The sequence below is a fragment of the Pongo pygmaeus genome, chromosome 23, assembly GCF_028885625.2.
Source record: "Pongo pygmaeus isolate AG05252 chromosome 23, NHGRI_mPonPyg2-v2.0_pri, whole genome shotgun sequence".
NCBI classification, from domain to species: domain Eukaryota; kingdom Metazoa; phylum Chordata; class Mammalia; order Primates; family Hominidae; genus Pongo; species Pongo pygmaeus.
Genome location: NC_085931.1, coordinates 34,894,637 through 34,913,035, shown reverse-complemented (window position 1 = coordinate 34,913,035; position 18,399 = coordinate 34,894,637). Strand labels below are relative to the sequence as shown.

Here is an 18,399-nt window from a genome sequence, read left to right as displayed (position 1 = left end):
GAAAGGTGGCCTTCTGATGGGGTCAGGGTCTGTGACCCAGTGACTAGCAGAGAGGCCTCCTCTTCCCTGATGCCTCCCAGATAGGGGCCTCAGAAAGCTGGTGCTGGGATTTTGGGGTAGGGGTGGGCAGAGACCTCAGAGAACTCTGGGTTGTCCCCACTCACCTCTCTGATCTCGCCTGCAGGTCAGCAGCACAGCGATGCCTTTGCCCAGGTGAACCCCCTGAGGAGGGTGCCGGGCCTTGAAGGATGGGGACTTCACCTTGGCTGAGAGGTAACCGGTCCCTGGGCTGCTGCCGGGCCTTGTGGGGCCAGTCGTCTGTCTGTTCACTGTTGATGGCTTGGATCATGGACTGTGGGCCCTGCACCAGCCCCAGGGTGAAGAATGGGCTGAGGCAGGCAGAGGTGCCCAGTGTTGAGAAGGGCTATAGAAGTCCCCTCCTGCATTGTACAAGTGAGGAAACTGAGGCTGGAGGAGGGGAGGGACTTGCACAAGGCCACAGGGCCCAGTCTGCTTCCGGGCCTCCTCACCACCAGCCTTGCCGTCCGAAAAAAGGAGCGTGCTCTAAGTTTTGAGGAGCAGCTGTACCAGGCATCTTAATGCTACCATTTTGCCCACAGATCCTGTGGGGCAAGTGCTGTTTCCCTGGAGAGTCGAGGGACCACTCAGCGATCTTCAGTGGCTATTTGCTAAACATCCAACAGGGCCAGACCCCATTTAAGCCCTGGGGCTTGAGCAGCGAATGTGTCTATGCCCTTCCCCTCATGGAGCTCACATTCCATTAATAGAAGGGGGAGCTGACAGTAACCCATGTAAACATGTAACATGTCGAATGTTGATGGATGCCATGGAAAAAATAAACAGGGTAAGAGTGGGGGTGTGTGTCATTATGAGTAGGACGTTGAGGGAAGACTCCCTGGAGGAGGTGGAATCTGAGCAGAGAGCTGTAGGAATGTGCAAGGCATGAGGGGAAGGGTGTTCTGGTTGGAGGGAAGAGTGAGGGCGAAGGCTCCAAGTGGGACAATGCATGGGGTTCAGACTGGAGAGCAACGGGCCAGGGCGGGTGCAGTGAGCAGGAAGAGCAAGAGGTCACGACAGAGGGGAGCATGGGACACTGGGAAGGCTTTGGCTCTTACCGCAGGTGGACTGAGTCGCTGGAGGGTTTTGAGCAGAGGAGAACTGTGATCTGACTTAGGTCGTAAAGGATCCCCCAGGCAGCGGGGAGAAAGCCACTGCAGTCATCTGGGATGCAGCGCTGGAGCCCCAGACCAAGGTGGTGGTGGTGCAGGGTTGCGGGGGATTGTGGTCAGTTCTGACTTTTCTTGAAACTCTGACTGCAGGGTTTGCTGAAGGGTTGGAGGTGGGTGGGAAAATGAAAGCCAAAACCAGCCTCCAGGTTGGTGGCTGCATGGTGGCATCCTTTACCGAGGTCACATAGTGCCTCCGTGGTGGAGCCGGATTCACGTTCAGAGCCTGGGATCACTGGATGGTCCCACACCCATAGAGGCATGATGAGCTCTGGGGGTCAGACTGCACAACCCTTCACCATAGGTGAACGGGAGGTGGGACAGGGTGGGAAGCAATGCTGCTATGTCCCCTGGACGGCTCTCTCCCTGCTGGCCTTGCTCCTGGCCCTGTCCATGCTTTGGATATGTTGGGGAGATACCCAACTTGCTCTCGTTCTTCAGACTCACACTGGGTGCCCCTTCCTCCTGGAAGCCTTCCCTGAGCCCCTGCTGAAGTTCATAACATTTTGTTTCTTCCTTGCTGCCCTTAGCCGAGATGACAGTCTGGCCCTGTGTAGGGCTGTGTGACCCTGGGCAGTTACCTTACCTCTCTGAGCCTCACATTCCTCCTTTGCATCATGGGGATAGTGAAAATGCCCCCAGAAAACGGCTGAAGAGTGTTCAGGGCATGTCTTCTGCCTCTGCTATGTCCCCTCAGTGTGGCTATCTTGCTGTGTATGAACTGCATGTACAAAGCACCTGACCACTGGTACCCCCAGGACCTGCAGGCCCGCGCCCGTGGGGATGAGTACCTGTCATGGCGGCACATGGCCCTGCAGAGTGGCTGCTGCTGGGCCATGTGGCAGAAGGCGAGCTATGGAGGGCAGGGACACCTCCCGGGATGCCCAAGGGATGCTGCTTTCACTTTACAAAATCCTGTTTAGACGTGAGACCAAATCCTGGAATGCCAGAGACTGCCTAATTCACCCAACTCGTTTCATAGAGGGAAACCAAGGACCAGAGCCAAGGAAGGATTCCCCTAATATGCCTTAATTCCAGAGCTATGAGCAGTTAATCCTATGCTCTTTTGCATACTCTAGGTTGCCTGGGAATCTTGCCTTTAGGGGGAGAAAACAAACAAACCCTCACTTTGCTACACACATAATTCTGAGATGGAGAGGTATGAAGTGAAAAAAGTCAAACTAGGAAGAAGTGAGCAGACATTTCAATAAATGTTTGTCTGATGTCTCAGTATGAAAGGACTTTCTAACCCTCAGAACAGTGGGAGAACTCAACAAAGAAACAACCACTACATGCCAGCTGCGGTAGCTCACACCTGTAATCCCAGCACTTTGGGAGACCGAGGCGGGCAGATCACCTGAGATCGGGAGTTTGAGACCAGCCTGACCAACATGGAGAAACGCCGTCTCTACTAAAAATACAAAATTAGCCAGGTATGGTGGCGCATGCCTGTAATCCCAGCTACTCGGGAGGCTGAGTCAGGAGAATTGCTTGAATCCGGGAGGCAGAGATTGCAGTCAGCTGAGATCACGCCATTGAACTCCAGCCTCCGCAACAAGAGCAAAACTCTGTCTCAAAAAACAAACAAACAAAAAAACATATACAAGGACATGTTGTATAAGAAAAAATGGATTAAACATAAAACAAGGAAAAAACCGGGAAGGATCTTGGTAAAAGATATGTCAGAAGGAAGTAATGTTCTTTAAGATGCTCTTAGAAACCCTTAAGAGAGGACTGGTTTGGTGGCTGAACCCTGTAATCCCAGCGTTTTGGGAGGCCAAGTGGGCAGATCACTTGAGGTCAGGAGTTTGAGACCAGCCTGGGCAACATGTTGAAACCCTGTCTATATTAAAAATACAAAAATTAGTTGGGTGCGGTGGCACACTCAGGAGGCTGTGACAGGAGAATCACTTGAACCTGGGAGGCGGAGGTGGCAGTGAGCTGAGATCATACCACTGCACTCAAGCTCCACTTAGAGCGAGACTGTCTCAAAAACAAACAAAGAAAAATAAGAGAAACCCATCAGACAAAGAGACAGGAAAAAAATGAGTCATAGCTCACTGCAGCCTAGATCTCCTGGGCTCAAGCGATCCTCCTGCCTCAACTGCCCAGGTAGCTAGAACTACAGGCGAACACCACAACACTCGGATTCTTTTTTTTTTTTTTTTTTGTAGAAAATAAAGAAGGGAATCTTGCTATGTTGCCTAACCTGGTCTTGAACTCCTGGGCTCAAGCAATCTTCCCTTCTTGGCCTCCCAAAGTGCTGAGATTACAGGTGTCAGCCACTTTGCCTGACCACAATTTCAATCATGTTTAAAATGTACAATTCAAGTGATTTTGCCACACTAACCACAGACTCATGTTTAAGCCACACCAACAGATTTCCATGTTTTAAATAACATATTTTGCCACCCCCTGGTGGACAGTGGCTCACCACCGGCACAAGAGGCTACATAGGCAGTCAGTGGGGACCAGGCGGGGACGGGAAATGTCGTGAACCCAACGGTACCTGCCCAGCTCCACCCGCGTCCGCAACGCGTAACCACATCTCCTAACTGCCCAAGAGAAGCGCAGATTTCCATACTGAACATGAAATTGCCTGACTTCAAAATGGTGGCAAATCATTAAAAAAAATTTTAAACTCACGTTGCATTGGTTATTAGGGTTGAACTTGGGGGAGACCCCTATAGGTGTGTGTGTGTCTGTGTGTTAGGGGTGTTCAGACCTTTAATAGGGCTAGGAACCAGGCAACCACAGCGCGGAAAGCTTGAAGAGAGGGAAATCCCCCAGACGCCAGGCAGGAGAGTCAGGGAAGAGACAGGGTGGGGCCACTACCGGGTTGAAGACCTGTAGTGGGTGGGGCTACACGTAGGGCGGAGACGACGGGATTTCCGGAAATCAGAGCCGGCACACGTGAGTTTTGTTTGCAGAAGTGGGAAGGTACCCTAGGCAGCCAATCGGGGAGCGCTAAGTCTCTGTCTAGCCAATGAGAAGCCAGGTTGTTTTAGCGCCTCGCCCCTCCCCTCCGGTCCGCGAGCTTCCGGTACCCAGTGCTTTTTCTCCGCCAGAGCTGTTTTCGTTTGTCTGCCCGCCATGCCGTTCCTAGAGCCGCACACGAATTTCCCCGCCAACCGAGTGCCCGCGGGGCTGGAGAAACGGCTGTGCGCCGCCGCTGCCTCCATCTTGGGCAAACTGCGGACGTGAGAGTGGGCCGAGCAGCACTGGACGAGGGGAAGTTGGTGGGCCAGGGGTCCGGCCCTGTGCCTGCTCCACCTCCCCAACAGCGACCCCGACCCCTTTCCCCAGGGACCACCCCCCGCCCCATTCCGCACGCCGAGCTCTGACTTTCCGTGCTCCACGATCCCGCGGCTCCCCCTCCGCACGTCTTTCCCTTGTCGCTCTCCCCAGTCATGACCCGGACGTGACCTTCAGGGACTTCGGCCTGTACCGGGATCCCTGTCCCCGCGAACACTGCGCGTTTCGGCTTTCGCGCGCTCGGGTCGGGACAGTCTCCAGACGTAGCCCGACCGGCTCCAGCTTCGGGTAAAACTTTTCATGTTCCCCTCAGCGGGTGAACGTGACGGTACGGCCGGGCCGGGCCATGGCGCTGAGCGGGTCCACCGAGCCCTGCGCGCAGCTGTCCATCTCCTCCATCGGCGTAGTGGGCACCGCCGAGGACAACCGCAGCCACAGCGCCCACTTCTTTGAGTTTCTCACCAAGGAGCTAGCCCTGGGCCAGGACCGGTGCGCAGGGGCAGTAGGTGCGAAATATTATTCTAAAACACAATCAGAGCACTCCATTCCTGCTAACAGTTTAAAGCTAAGCACCTAGGCATGCCATTTAGGCTTCTGAATTACTGGGTCTTGACCAGGAGAGCTGCTGTCTAGGTTTTCTCCTGACCCGTTCCTCAAGAGAAATGCAAAACTAGTGATTAACAGTAAGAGTCGGGGCCAGGCGTGGTGGCTCACACCTGTAATCCCAGCGTTTTGGGACGCCGAGGTGAGCGGATCATGAGGTCAGGAGATCGAGACCATCCTAACACGGTGAAACTCCGTCTCTACTAAAAATACAAAAAACTAGCCGGACGTGGTGGTGGGCGCCTGTGGTCCCAGCTACTCGGGAGGCTGAGGCAGGAGAATGGCATGAACCTGGGAGGCGGAGCTTGCAGTGAGCCGAGACTGCGCTCCTGCACTCCAGCCTGGGCGACAAAGCGAGACTCTGTCTCAAAAAAATACCAAAAAGCAAGCAAAACAAAACAAAAACAGTAAGAGTCGGCCCGGCGCAGTGGCTTATGCCTGTAATTCCAGAACTTTGGGAGGCCGAGGCAGGCAGATCACCTGTGGTTGGGAGTTCGAGACCAGCCTGACCAACACAGAGAACCCTGTCTCTACTACAAATACAAAATTAGCTGGGCGTGGTGGTGCATGCCTGTAATCCCAGCTACTCAGAAGGCTGAGGCAGGAGAATCACTTTAACCCGGGAGGTGGAGGTTGTGAGATTGCGCCACTGAACTCCAACCTGGGCAACAACAGCAAAACTCCCTCTCAGAAAACACACACACACACGCACACACACCAAAAACCAGTAAGGGTCATGTCCAGGGAGGCTAACTCAGCTGACTGTTTGGTCACCATGTGTACAGCCAACAAATGTGGGATGCTGCTGGGCCGTGAGCGGTCAGATAAACTACTTTCTCTGATAGTTAGAAGGCTACAGGAAATGTTTTGTTTTGTTTTGTTTTGTTTTGTTTCTTTGTGTGTTTTTAGAGACAGTATCTTGTTCTGTTGCCCCAGGCTGGAGTGCTATGGCTCAATCAGAGCTCACTGCAGCCTCGAACTCCTGGGCTCAAGCAATCCTCCCACCTCAGCCTCCCGAGTAGCTAGAACTACAGGCATGCACCACCATGCCTGACTAATTAAAAAAAAAAAAATTCTTTTGGCTGCATGCGGTGTCTTGGCATCTGTAATCCCAGCACTTTGGGAGGTAGAGGCGGGAGCATCTCTTGAGCACAGGAGTGCAGGGCTAGCCTGGGCAACATGGCAAGACCCTGTATCTACAAAAATAAAAAAGAAATTAGCTGGGTGTGGTGGGGTACACCTGTGGTCTCAGCTTCTTAGGAGGCTGAGGTGGGAATATTGCTTGAGCCTGAGATGTCAAGGCTGCAGTGAGCCATGACTGTGCCACTGCACTCCAGCCTGGGCAACAGAGTGAGATCCCATCTCTGAAAAAATATTTTTTTGGGGAGCCAGGCACAGTGGCTCACGCCTGTAATCCCAGCACTTTCAGAGGTGGAGGTGCACAGATCAGTTGAGGTACAGAGTTTGACACCAGCCTGGACAACACGGTGAAACCCTGTTTCTACTAAAAATACAAAAATTAACCAGGTGTGGTAGTGCGTGCCTATAATCCCAGCTTCTGAGGAGACTGAGGCAGGAGAATCGCTTGAACCTGGGAGGCGGAGGTCGCAGTGAGCTGTGATCATGCCATTGCACTCCAGCCTGGGCAACAGAGCAAGACACTGTCTCAAAAAAAAAAAAATTTGTTTTGAACTCCTGGACTCAAGCAATCCCCCCAACCTGGACCTCCCAAAGTACTAGGATTATAAGCATGAGCTACCACACTCAGCCACGTTTTTTTTGTTTTGTTTTGTTTTTTTGAGATGGAGTCTTGCTAGGTCGCCCAGGCTGGAGTGCAGTGGCGCGATCTCGGCTCATTGCAAGGTCCGCCTCCTGGGTTCACGCCATTCTCCTGCCTCAGCCTCCTGAGTAGCTGGGACTACAGGCACCCACCACCACGCCGGCTAATTTTTTGTATTTTTAGTAGAGATGGGATTTCACCGTGTTAGCCAGGATGGTCTCGATCTCCTGACCTCGTGATCCCCCTGCCTCGGCCTCCCAAAGTGCTGGGATTACAGGTGTGAGCCACCGCGCCTGGCCTCAGCCACATTTATTAATTTCACTCTTGGCAAACATCAGGGGGAAGCTGACCCACACGGCCTGGCAAGGGGGATTGTCTTTTGGATAGAGACCATGACCAGGTCTGGGACAGAGGAAAGTCAAATAAATCACACATTAGAGTTAGAAGCAGAGGCTCAGGCTGAGCCCAGGTTTATTATCCAAAATCAAAATGAAATGCAGTGATTAAAGGACACAAGGCCTCAGTGTGCATCATTCTTATTGTGGCTTTCAGGCGGCTGTGGAAGATAGTGTAGGGATGGTGGCTTCGGGAGGTGAGGTGCTCTGGGACTTGGGCAAGTCTTAGGCAAGCCATTCCTGCTTTCTGGGCCTGGCCCCCATGGGCCATTAGAAGTGAAAATGCTTTGTGGACTGCTGAAGACAGTGTAAGGGTGAGGTTTCCCAGCTCACCGGATCATGGCCAGCACCCAGGGCATCAGCTTCTGCTTTATGGTGGGGTCTGCAGGTGGGAGGTCCTTGGCCTTCAGAATGACCTCATGGGCCTCCCGGAAGAGGTCCTCCCCCACTGCTGCCTCCACGCGCTGCCGCCATGTGGCCAGCTTGGGCCGGCCTTCGAAGACTTGGCAGCCAGCACCCACGGGCTGTGGGGAAAAGGGGACAGACTGGGGATGGATGGTTGTGAGGGCAGGGATGGGCAGCATCTGATTTGGGGACCACAGATCTCCAGGAGGGGTTTGCACACACACTTAAGCACAGTGCCATAGCCCGGTGTGGCAGCATAAGCAGGACTTCAGCAACTAGCCAGGGCCCCCTGCCTAGTGGGTCCATCTGCCCACAGCACTCACATGCATCAGCTCCGTGATGGCTACGAGGTCAGCTAAGGAGATGTGAGGACCAGTAAGGAAGGCCTTGTTCTGGAGGAACTTGTCCTCGAGCAACTGCAGGGTCACATCCAACTCTGCCAGGGTGGCTGCCAGTGTCTGGGGAGATACCGGCTCACCCAGGAAAACAGGGAACATCATCTGGGGATTGGGCAGGTAAAGCTGGGAGTTAGTGGGGTAGGAAGTTAGTTTTGATTTGCATTTCCCTAATGATTAGTGATGCTAAGCATCTTTTCTTTTTTTTTTGAGACTGAGTCTTGCTCTGTCGCCCAGGCTGGAGTGCAGTGGGGTGATCTCGGCTCACTGCAAGCTCCACCTCCTGGGTTCACGTCATTCTCCTGCCTCAGCCTCCCGATTAGCTGGGACTACAGGCTCCCGCCACCATGCCCGGCTAATTTTTTTTGTATTTTTAGTAGAGACGGGGTTTCACCGTGTTAGCCAAGATGGTCTCAATCTCCTGACCTTGTGATCCGCCTGCCTCGGCCTCCCAAAGTGCTGGGATTACAGGCATGAGCCACCGTGCCCGGCCAAGCATCTTTTCTTGTACTTGTTGGCCAAAATGATAATATTCTCAACACATTGTGTTAAGTAAAATATATCAATTTCCTTTTACCTTTTTTTTTCTTTTGAGACGGTGTTCATCTCTTGTCACCCAGGCTGGAGTGAAGTGGCAGCATCTTGGCACACTGCCAACTTTGCCCCTTGGGTTCAAGTGATTCTCCTGCCTCAGCCTCCTGAGTAGCTGGGATTATAGGCACAGGCCACCAAGCCTAGCTAATTTTTGTGTTTTTAGTAGAGACAAGGTTTCCCCATGTTGACCAGGCTGGTCTCAAACTCCTGACCTCAGGTGATCCACTGCCTTGGCCTCCCAAAGTGCTAGGATTATAGGCATGAGCCACCGTGCCTGGACTCTTTTTACTTTTTAAATGTGCCTACTAGAAAATTTAAAATTACGTATGTGGCTCACTTTATACTTCTATCGGACAGCACTTGACTAAATGAAATAAATTCCAGAGAGGCATAAGCTGTTCCTAGATGAGCTACTTTCATTCCAATTTCATTTCCTTGGGCCCAAGCAAGCTGGGAGAAAGACTCACAGGCATGGGCTTTTCCGACTGAGCAGCAGTTTGGGAACTAGGGGCAGGGATGAAAAGCAGAGAGATCTTATAAGCAAGGTCGTAGTTGGTGATTAGATTCCAAAGCCATGCTAGACTGAGCTAGTGACCTGATCTCACATTCAAGATATTTGAAACCAAAGATAAACTGAAACCAACTAAACCTGCAACCCAGCCCACCTCCTGATTAGCTTAGAACAGCCTCACATCCTGGCTACCTGACAAAGGGAAGTGCAAGCCCTTTCTTGGGGGTATTTATTATGCAATTTAATCTCTGCTCTTCTTTTATCATAATGTCTGGCACACAAGAATACATCATGAGGCCAGGTGCGGTGGCTCACACCCGTAATCCTAGCACTTTGGGAGGCCGAGATGGGAGGATCACCTGAGGTCAGGAGTTCAAGACCAGCCTGGCCAATATGGCGAAATCTCGTCTCTACAAAAATACACAAATTAGCCAGGCATGATGGCAGGTGCCTGTAATTCTAGCTACTTGGGAGGCCGAGGTGGGAGAATCACCTGAACCCAGGAGGCGGAGGTTGCAGTGAGCCAAGATTGTCCCATTGCATGCCAGCCTGGGCAATGGAGTGAGAGTCCGTCTCAAAAAAATAAAAAATAATAATAATACATCATGAGACATGCAAAGAAGCAGGCAAATATGACTCATAATCAAGAGGGAGAAAAAATCAATAGAAATAGACCCATAGGCTGGGTATGGTGGCTCATGCCTGTAATCCAAACACTTTGGGAGGCCAAGGAGGACCAATCACTTGAGGTGAAGAGTTCGAAACCAGCCTGGCCAACATGGTGAAACCCGGTCTCTACTACAAATACAAAAATTAGCCAGGTGTGCTGGTGGGTGCCTGTAATCCCAGCTACGCAGGAGGCTGAGGCAGGAGAATCGCTTGAGCCTGGGAGGTGGAGGTTGCAGTGAGCTGAGATGGCACCATTGCACTCAGCCTGGGTGACAGAGTGAGACCCCGTCTCAAAAACAAAACAAAACAAAAAAACCAGACCCACAGAACACCTACATGTTGAAATTAGTTGACAGATTTTTAGGTAACAGTGATAAATATGTTAAAGAATTTACAAGAAAAGACAGATAAAATGGATGAACAGATGGTGAATTTCATCAGAGAAGTGGAAATTCTAAAAAACAACCAAATGGAATTTCCAGAGCTGAGAAATACATATCTCAAAGAATGTATTGGATGGGCTTAATAGCAATTTGGCACAACAGAGGAAAGAATCTGTGAAGGCAAAGTCAGGTCAGTAGAAATAATCCAAAACTGAAAAGAAGAAACTGGTGCCTGAGCACTTTTGGGGAATGCTCTCGCTGCCGCCCCCCACACTCCCAGCCTCACCTTATGCCACAAGGCCCGGAGGCAGCTTCTCCGCAGAGTCGTGTGCTGCCATGCGAGGTACTCATCCACACGGGCACGGGCCTGCAAGTCCTGAGGGTACCAGTGGTCAGGGAGCTTATATTTGCGCGTCAGGTACAGCAGGATGGCCACACTGTGGGCGTGGGGGTCATGATGGGTAAGGGAAGGGCACTGTGCTGGGTATTTTATACATAGTCGCTTTTTTTTTTTTTTTTTTGATACGGAGTCTCGCTCTGTCGCTCGGGCTGGAGTGCAGTAGTGCGATCTTGGCTCACTATAACTTCCACCTCCCGGATTCAAGTGATTCTCCTGCCTCAGCCTCCCAAGTAGCTGGAACTACAGGTGCGTGCCACCACGCCCGGCTAATTTTTTGTATTTTTAGTAGAGACGGGGTTTCACCGTATTAGCCAGGATGGTCTCAAACTCCTGACCTTGTGATCTGCCCACCTTGGCCTCCCAAAGTGCTGTGATTACACGTATGAGCAACCACCGCACCTGGCTTTTTTTTGTTGTTTGTTTTTTTTTTTGGAGACAAGGTCTTCCTCAGTCACCCAGGCTGGAGTGCAGTGGTGCAGTCTCAGCTCACTGCAGCTTCAATTTCTATAGGAGTGCACCACCATGCCTGGCTACTTTTTTTCTTTTTTGTAGAGATGGGATCTCACTGTATTGCCAGGCTGGTCTTAAACTCCTATCCTCAAGCAATCCTCCAGCCTTGGCATCCCAAAGCGCTGGCATTACGGGCATGAACCACTGTGCCTAGCACACTTCTTTAACCTTTCTGACAATTTGCCAAAGTATTAGCCTCATTTTCCAGAGAAGAAAACCAGGCCTAGAAAGGCAGAGACTTGCCCTAGGGCACACAGCTCTTAATGGCAGAACTGAGAATCTTTCTGAGGCTAATATCCAAGCTTTTCCTACCACCAGGCAAAATCCCACAACAGAATGTCTTGCCAAATGTTTAGAGACAGTTTCTGATCAGAGAACCAGAGAGAGCTTCCAGGAGGATGGGGCATCAAAGCTGAGCTTTAAAGAAGCTCAGTTCTTTCCATTCTGTATCCACTGTCACCTGCTGGGATTCCGACCAGCCTCTGATGGCCTGACTGTTCAAAAAGGCTTCCATGTCCCTTTGTTCTTTCTATCATTCTTTCTGCCAAGAATCAGCTCCTATCTAAGCCGACTGGGGTAGTTTGGCTTCCTAAAGCACCACTCAGGAAGCACTCCTGCAGCTGCAGGATCCTAGAACAACAGAACAGACAAGGCCCCCTGGCACTCTCCTCCTTCCCTGGGTTTTGAGGGCCGCCATGGTGATGAAATGAGCATGGACCTGGAAGGACACAGGCTGTGTCCATTTGGAGACACAGAAAAGCTTTCAGGAACTTGGGGTTTCCCAAAGGTTGGGCATGCAGGCCAAAAGGGCAGAAAACCTCTGTATCTGCCACTGGCCTATATTCTCTTTTAAACTGGGGCTACACGCGTGTCCCAGCTTAACGACTCCATTGTCTGTGTAGGGTGCCCAGGAGCTCCTTTTGCTCCCAGCCAATTGTTCAAGCCACCTCTGAGGAGGGCTGCAGGTCCCTGTGAGCCACAGACCTCCTGAAGGTGAGAGTAGTGACAGAGAAATGCAGAGATTGCACATTGACTCTGGCTGGTACCTGGGGGTCACAACGCTGAGTGACAAAAGGACTCAGGATACCTGGGGCACCAGGGAGGAAGAAAGGCCCTGGCAGAATGTCAGAGGAATTCATCGGAGGTGCGTCCATCCTGAGATTTCAGAGATGAGCTCTAAAGCACAAACTCCAGGTTCTCCTTGTTATGGGAAGGGTGACTCTGGTGACAAAAGGGGCAGAACTGGGGAAAGGTTGGCCTTTCCTGAAGAGGATTCAACTTCTTGGGACCAGCTGTGGTGTAAGACATCCATATCTGGTGACTCTTCCATGGGGGAGACCCATCCCGGGAAGCTGCAGCCCAGAGATGGAGCCACCGGGCAGCCCAGATGCCACTGAGCCATCGCCACACAAGCTTGGCCAGAGGCCTGCCCCATGGTGGGCAAAGCTGCCATCCTCCTCTGGCGTGCCCTGTCTCAAGGATACTCTCACCACTCACCAGCAACCAAAGGACTGGTGTGGAAGTAAAGTAGATATTTGCTTTTCTAATCATCAGGGTGAACTGGAATAGTAGGAAGGCAGGGGCCTGGGGTCCAGTACTGACTCTCTGCAGGATGCGGGGCACAGAGACTCTCTGCCTCTGAAGACTTTAGTTTCCTTGTCTATGAAATAGAGGATTAGAACAGGATGGTTCCAGCAGGCCTGGCAGTAGTCCTAGGGTCCCAGTTACCTCTCCGTCAAGGTGAAGTCCCCGTCCTTCAAGGCTGGCACCTTCTTGAGGGGGTTCACTTGGGCAAAAGCATCGCTTAAGTGCTGACCTGGGAAAAGTCCAGCATGGTGGGTGGTGGGAGGAGAACGCTGAGCCCGCCATGGCCTGTGCCCCTCCCTGCAATGCTCTGGCCCCAGTTTCACAGCTCTTCTTCCCACCAGTCTGCACTTGTGGTTGGCAAAGACTGGAAGGGCCCCTGCGGGAGGAGGAGGAGGCCACTCCACTGGCTGGTACAAAATAGACAACACCCCTTGCTAAGTCCTGTAGGCACAGCCTCCTCCCACAGGCTGCCCCTCTGCAACAGAGCTCACTGTGGTTCCTGGACCTTTGCACGCACCCTACCCACCTCCTCTTTCCACTATTGCCAGCTTCATGAATTCACAATCAGAGCACCCCAAACTGCACGATAGGTCACCTGAGGGGACTGACTTCCTACCTTGTCCCTTCCACCATTAACTCTAAGGCAGGGTCATGAAACACAGAGAAGTGGCCTTTTTCTGGTATCTACCTATTTAGAAGCAACTTCTACTGGCCCCACCGTGTCCCTTTGTTCACCCTGCCCTGGGCACTGTGGAGCTGTGTGTAGCATACCTGCTACCACCCCCCGTGCCCCAACCTTTTACTCCCCTTACAGTTGGGGTCTCACTATGTTGCCCAGGCTGGTCTTGAACTACTGGCCTCAAGTAATCCTCCTACTTTGGCCTCCCAAAGTGCTGGGATTACTGGTGTGAGCCGTCGTGCCCAGCCTGCTACCCTCTGTTCACCCTCCCTTCAGACTGTTCCTTCACCAGGAAAACCCTCCTCTGTCTCCTGGTAAAACACGCTTCCCTCTGCACCACTATATTTGACAACCAGCTTGGACATCCTCTTGTCCTCCATTCCCTTTCCTCTGCTCCACACTCTGCAGAGGAAGTCCTTGTGCAGGACCGTGGGCAGTTTCCAGAAGACATTAGGTGGAGAAGTTTCAGGCAGAGGGCTAGCCATGGAGTGGGAGCCCTGGGCAGAAGGCTTAGCCAAGTAGAGTCGCCTTACTTGCCCCGCCAGCCATACCTGGGTTCTGCTTCCAACCCCTCCTACTACCCCACCCTGCACTGGGCCTGGGCCTGGGCCTGCTAGCTGAGTCCTCAAGGGCCTTGGAGGCATGCTAGAGAAACAAAACAGGGTGTAGGGCTCACCAAGCCCCAGGGTCCCCCTGCTGCTCCCAGCATCAACCACCTGGGGCAACCTACCTCCCCAGCAGGAACAAGAGGCAGAGGACAAGGTTTCAGGAGGCAGAGGTTGCAGTGAGCTGTGATCCTGCCACTGCACTCCAGCCTGGGCGACAGAGCGAGACTCCGTCTCAAAAGCAAACAAACAAACAAACAAACAAAACGCCTTGGGCCAGGCACAGTGGCTCATGCCTGTAATCCCAGCACTTTGGGAGGCTAAGCCAGCAGATGATTTGACATCAGGAGTTTGAGAACAACCTGACCAAAATTGTGAAATCCCATGTCTGTTAAAAATACAAAAAAATTAGCCAGACATAGTGGCACACATCTGTAATCTCAGCTACTCAGGAGGCTGAGGCAGGAGAATCACTTGAACCCGGGAGGCAGTGGTTGCAGTGATTCGAGATCCATGCCACTGCACTGCAACAAAGCAAAAGCAAGACTCTGTCTCAAAAAAAAAATAAAAAAGTAGAGGACAAGGACAAGGTCAGAGGCAAAACAGGAAGAGCAGAGGAAGGAAGGGAAAAAGAGGGACCCCAATGCAGACTGGAGGAGTGCAGAGGGCAGGGATGGAAAGTCACATCCTGAGCTGTTTGCTGTTGCAGAATTTCAGCAGCTGGGCCACAAAGAAGGGACTTGATGCTGTCCCAGTCTCTACACTTGGCACCCTTGACCTCTCTCATCCGCCTTTCCCTAGGCCGAGGTCACACCTGTTTTCATTTTGTTTTTTAATTGTTTTTTTTAAGACGGGGTCTCGCTAGATTGCCCTGACTGGAGTGCAGTGGCTATTCAAGGACAGCATCATAGCGCACTGCAGCCTGGAATTCCTGGGCTCAAGCGATCCTCCCACTCCAGCCTCTGGAGTTGCTGGGACTACAGGCGTGTGCCCCTGCACCCAGCGGCGCCCGTTTTTGTCCTCCGGTCTCGCTTCTCTTCATGATCCCCACCCCTTTATTCGGCCTCAGGGGAACCCAGTGGTCTATTCCGTGAGACCGAGCAGAGTTTTGGGGAGCCCCGACTCTTGGATCTCCCTGCTGGCTCACCTTTCTCCGTTAGGTCTCCAAACCAGACCAGCAATGGCCCCAGGAAGAAGGTAGCGCCGGGAGGAGTTCCCTAAGCTATGTATGCCTACCTGTCCCTTCCTGACTTTTCAGTTCCCCAAACCCGAGGCTGGACCTACCTTTAATCAGATCCACCATGCGCAGCTCGAAGGCAATGTCGTTCTTCTTGGCGAAGATGTAAACAGCGCGGCAGGGCTGGGACAGCAGGTCCAGGTACAGCTCCAGGCCCATAGCGGGGACCGACCGACCAGACCGGAAACCAGAGGGAGTCAGGACTCGAGTCGCCGACCTCAGACCACGCCCCTGCGGCTACGCCCCCCGACCGCGGTGCCCTATTGGGCGGCACGGACGCCTGGGACACTCTTTAGTCCAATTGCGAGCGGCGGGCGGCCTGTCTCAGGGCTGGGCCCGTCTGGCTCCTGCGGGATCAGGGCGGGTGGCCAAGAGACCGTTGTCCCTCAGGGGGACGCACAGAGAGGCCCCAGTCTCATCCCTTTCGTGCCTGGCTCGCTCATTTCACTTAGCATAATGTCTTCAAGGTGCATCTGTGTTGAAGCGTGTGTCAGAATTTCCCACCGTCCCCATTTTAGAGGAGGAGACAGACACTGAGTGATCATAGACCCAGAAAGTCTGGCTCCAAAGTCCATCCTCTTGGCTCAACACTGCAGAGTCCTTGGTGCCAGCAAGTGGCAAAGCCTCAGGGCTTACGTTCAGTGTTTTGTGGCCACTTGCTTCACTCCAGTCGCACTCCCTGGAATGTGACAGCCTTGGTCTTCCTGCTCCTGCCAGCACAGTGCCATCTATCGCAATCCCTGGGTTTATTTCTTCCTTTCTCCAGGCCTGTGTTTCTCCATCTTTAAAATGACAGGGAAGCTAGAGCCCTCCAGAGTCCTTGCAAGTCCACAACCCTGGATTCATCTGCTGAGCCGTAAGCCCAGGCCTGCCCCTTGCTGCCATGGAGCCTGTCAAATAGTATCAGGGTCACATGTCATTTTCTAAAACGAATCCCACTGAAAGTGTGTCAGCCAACGCATAATGTTTTCTAGAGAATAAGGAACATTTCTGCAAATAAAGTGGAAGTAATAACTATTTTATTTTATTTAGATAGAGTCTCACTCTCTTGCCCAAGGTAGAATGCAGTGGCATCATCACAGCTCACTACAGCCTCCAACTCCTGGGCTCAAGCCATCCTCCCATCTCAGCCTCCCCAAGTAGCTGGGACTACAGGTGCGCACAAAGACACCCAGCTAGTTAAAAGAATTTTTTTCTGTAGAGGCAGGGTCTCACTGTGTTGCCTAGGCTGATCCTCACACCTCTGCCTACCAAAGTGCTGGGATTACAGATGTGAGCCACTACAGCTGGCCAGTAATAATGATTTTTAACTGGAAAAAAAATTAAGGAAAGATGAGAAATTCAGATCTCCATGTTTAAGTTTTGAAAGGAGGTAGACACTCAGAGAAGGCAATGGCTGCCTTATCCTCACCTCTGGATAACTCCAGTCAGAGGCCCAAGGAGGAGCTGTCAGGATTCTGGTCCAGGGCTCGGCCTGTCTTGTAAGTTCAAAACCTAATTTGGGGTGGGGGTGGGATTGGTGACTCATTCCTGTAACCGCAGCACCTTGGGAGGCTGAGGCCGGCAGATCACCTGAGTTCAGGAGTTTGAGACCAGCCTGGCCAACTTGGTGAAACTCTGTCTCTACTAAAAATATAAAAATTATCTGGGCCTGGTGGCATGCACCTGTAATCCCAGCTACTCAGGAGGCTGAGGCAGGAGAATCGCTTGAACTCTAGAGGCAGAGGTTGCAGTGTGCCAAGACTGCGCCATTGCACTCCAGGCTGGGCGACAAGAGAGTAACTCCATCTAAAAAACAAAACAACTAATTTGGTCCACGTTTCAGGATTGATCATTTTCTTTGGGTCTGACTCACATAAACCAACTCACAAAGGCTGTATTTATTAATTTATAGAAAACAAGATAAGAGTGAAAGTGTGTGGGTTTGTTTGTTTGTTTGTTTTTTGACTTTGCCCCTCTCTGTCACTCAGGCCGAAGTGCAGTGGTGCAATCTCTGCTCACTGCAACCTCTGCCTCCCGGGTTCAAGCGATTCTCATGCCTCAGCCACCCAGGTAGCTGGGATTTCAGGCATATGCCACCATGCTCAGCTAATTGTTGTATTTTTAGTAGAGACAGGGTTTCACCATGTTGGCCAGGCTGGTCTTGAACTCCTGGCCTCAAGTGATCTGCCAGCCTCGGCCTCTCAAAGTGCTGGGATTACAGGCGTGAGCCACCGTGCCTGGCCTAGAAAGAAGAGAAAAGTCATTTAAACAGAATGCTCCCAACCATTGCTCAGTGCTCTCTTGGCAGTGTAGTCTCCTAGGAAGCCTCGTGGGTGTTACTGGCTAGGACCAGGTCCGTTCTGCCCACGCACAGTAAATTAATCACTGTGACATGAGTTTTGCAAAAGACTAAAGATTTATTCACAAGGGTGCCAAGCAAAGAGGTAGGATAATAGCTCTCAAATCCACCTCCCCGAAAATAAGGCTTAGGGATAAGCCTTGCTTCCAAGCAATAAAGCACAGACCCCAGCCACACTCAAGGGGAGGGGGCTATACAAGGATGTGAATACCAGTCTGCCTGCCTCGTGGGCCTACAGCGCAGAAGGGCCATGCACTTGGTTTAAAACTTTGTTGTTGCTGTCTTGACATTCCTAACAATTTAAAAATAAGGGTCCCCGCATTTTCATGTATAGCCAGTCCTGTCCAAGGAATTCAGAGATCTCATGAGGGTGGACAGGGCACTGTCTGCTCTGGGCAGTGATGGGACCACTAACAGTTGTTCTCCAGTCTCCCAGCCCCTACCCCAGGGCCACACCTTCCCAAAAGAATGGTCTCTCACATTCTTTTTTTTTTTTTTTTCTTTTGAGACAGGGTCCTGCTCTTGCCCAGGCTGGAGTGAGTGCAGTGGTACAAACTCAGCTTACTATAGCCTCGACCTCCTGGGCTCAAACAATCCTTCCTTCTCACCCTCCTTGTAGTTCGGATCACAGGCACATGCCACCATGCTTGGCTAATTTTTTTGACTTTGTAGAGAGGGCATCACACTTTGTTTCCCAGGGTGGTCTTGAATTCCTGGGCTCAAGTGATCCTCCCACCTCAGCCTCCCAAACTGCTAGGATTATAAAGATGTGATCCGCCACCCCTGGCCCCTCTCACATTCTT

At 51.9% G+C, this 18,399-nt stretch overlaps 1 protein-coding gene across 6 annotated transcripts; it reads right to left on the bottom strand.

The window, feature by feature from the left end:
• Positions 1-7,325: 7,325 nt before the first annotated feature.
• Positions 7,326-15,495, bottom strand: LOC129022961 (glutathione S-transferase theta-1). Of its 6 annotated transcripts, none has more exons than XM_054469350.2 (5): positions 15,303-15,495; positions 12,876-12,963; positions 10,524-10,674; positions 8,009-8,185; positions 7,326-7,804 (listed from the first exon to the last, which is right to left on the bottom strand). In XM_054469350.2, exons 1-5 carry the CDS (start codon positions 15,412-15,414, stop codon positions 7,610-7,612), a joined length of 723 nt encoding a protein of 240 aa, XP_054325325.1. In that variant the 5' UTR covers positions 15,415-15,495; the 3' UTR covers positions 7,326-7,609. The 6 variants fall into 6 exon arrangements, with proteins under 6 accessions (XP_054325325.1, XP_063518956.1, XP_054325326.1 ...); XM_063662886.1 differs by having other exon boundaries at positions 10,524-10,613; positions 15,303-15,321; XM_054469351.2 differs by lacking the exon at positions 12,876-12,963 and having other exon boundaries at positions 15,303-15,453.
• Positions 15,496-18,399: the final 2,904 nt, after the last annotated feature.

Coding starts and splice junctions, on each gene's coding strand:
- LOC129022961 (XM_054469350.2), bottom strand. CDS start 15,414: ATGGGCCTGGAGCTGTACCTGGACCTGCTGTCCCAGCCCTGCCGCGCT. Junction 8,186..10,523: donor TCCGGGCCTTGTGGCATAAG/GTGAGGCTGGGA, acceptor CCCAATCCCCAG/ATGATGTTCCCTGTTTTCCT. Junction 7,805..8,008: donor CCATCACGGAGCTGATGCAT/GTGAGTGCTGTG, acceptor TTTTCCCCACAG/CCCGTGGGTGCTGGCTGCCA.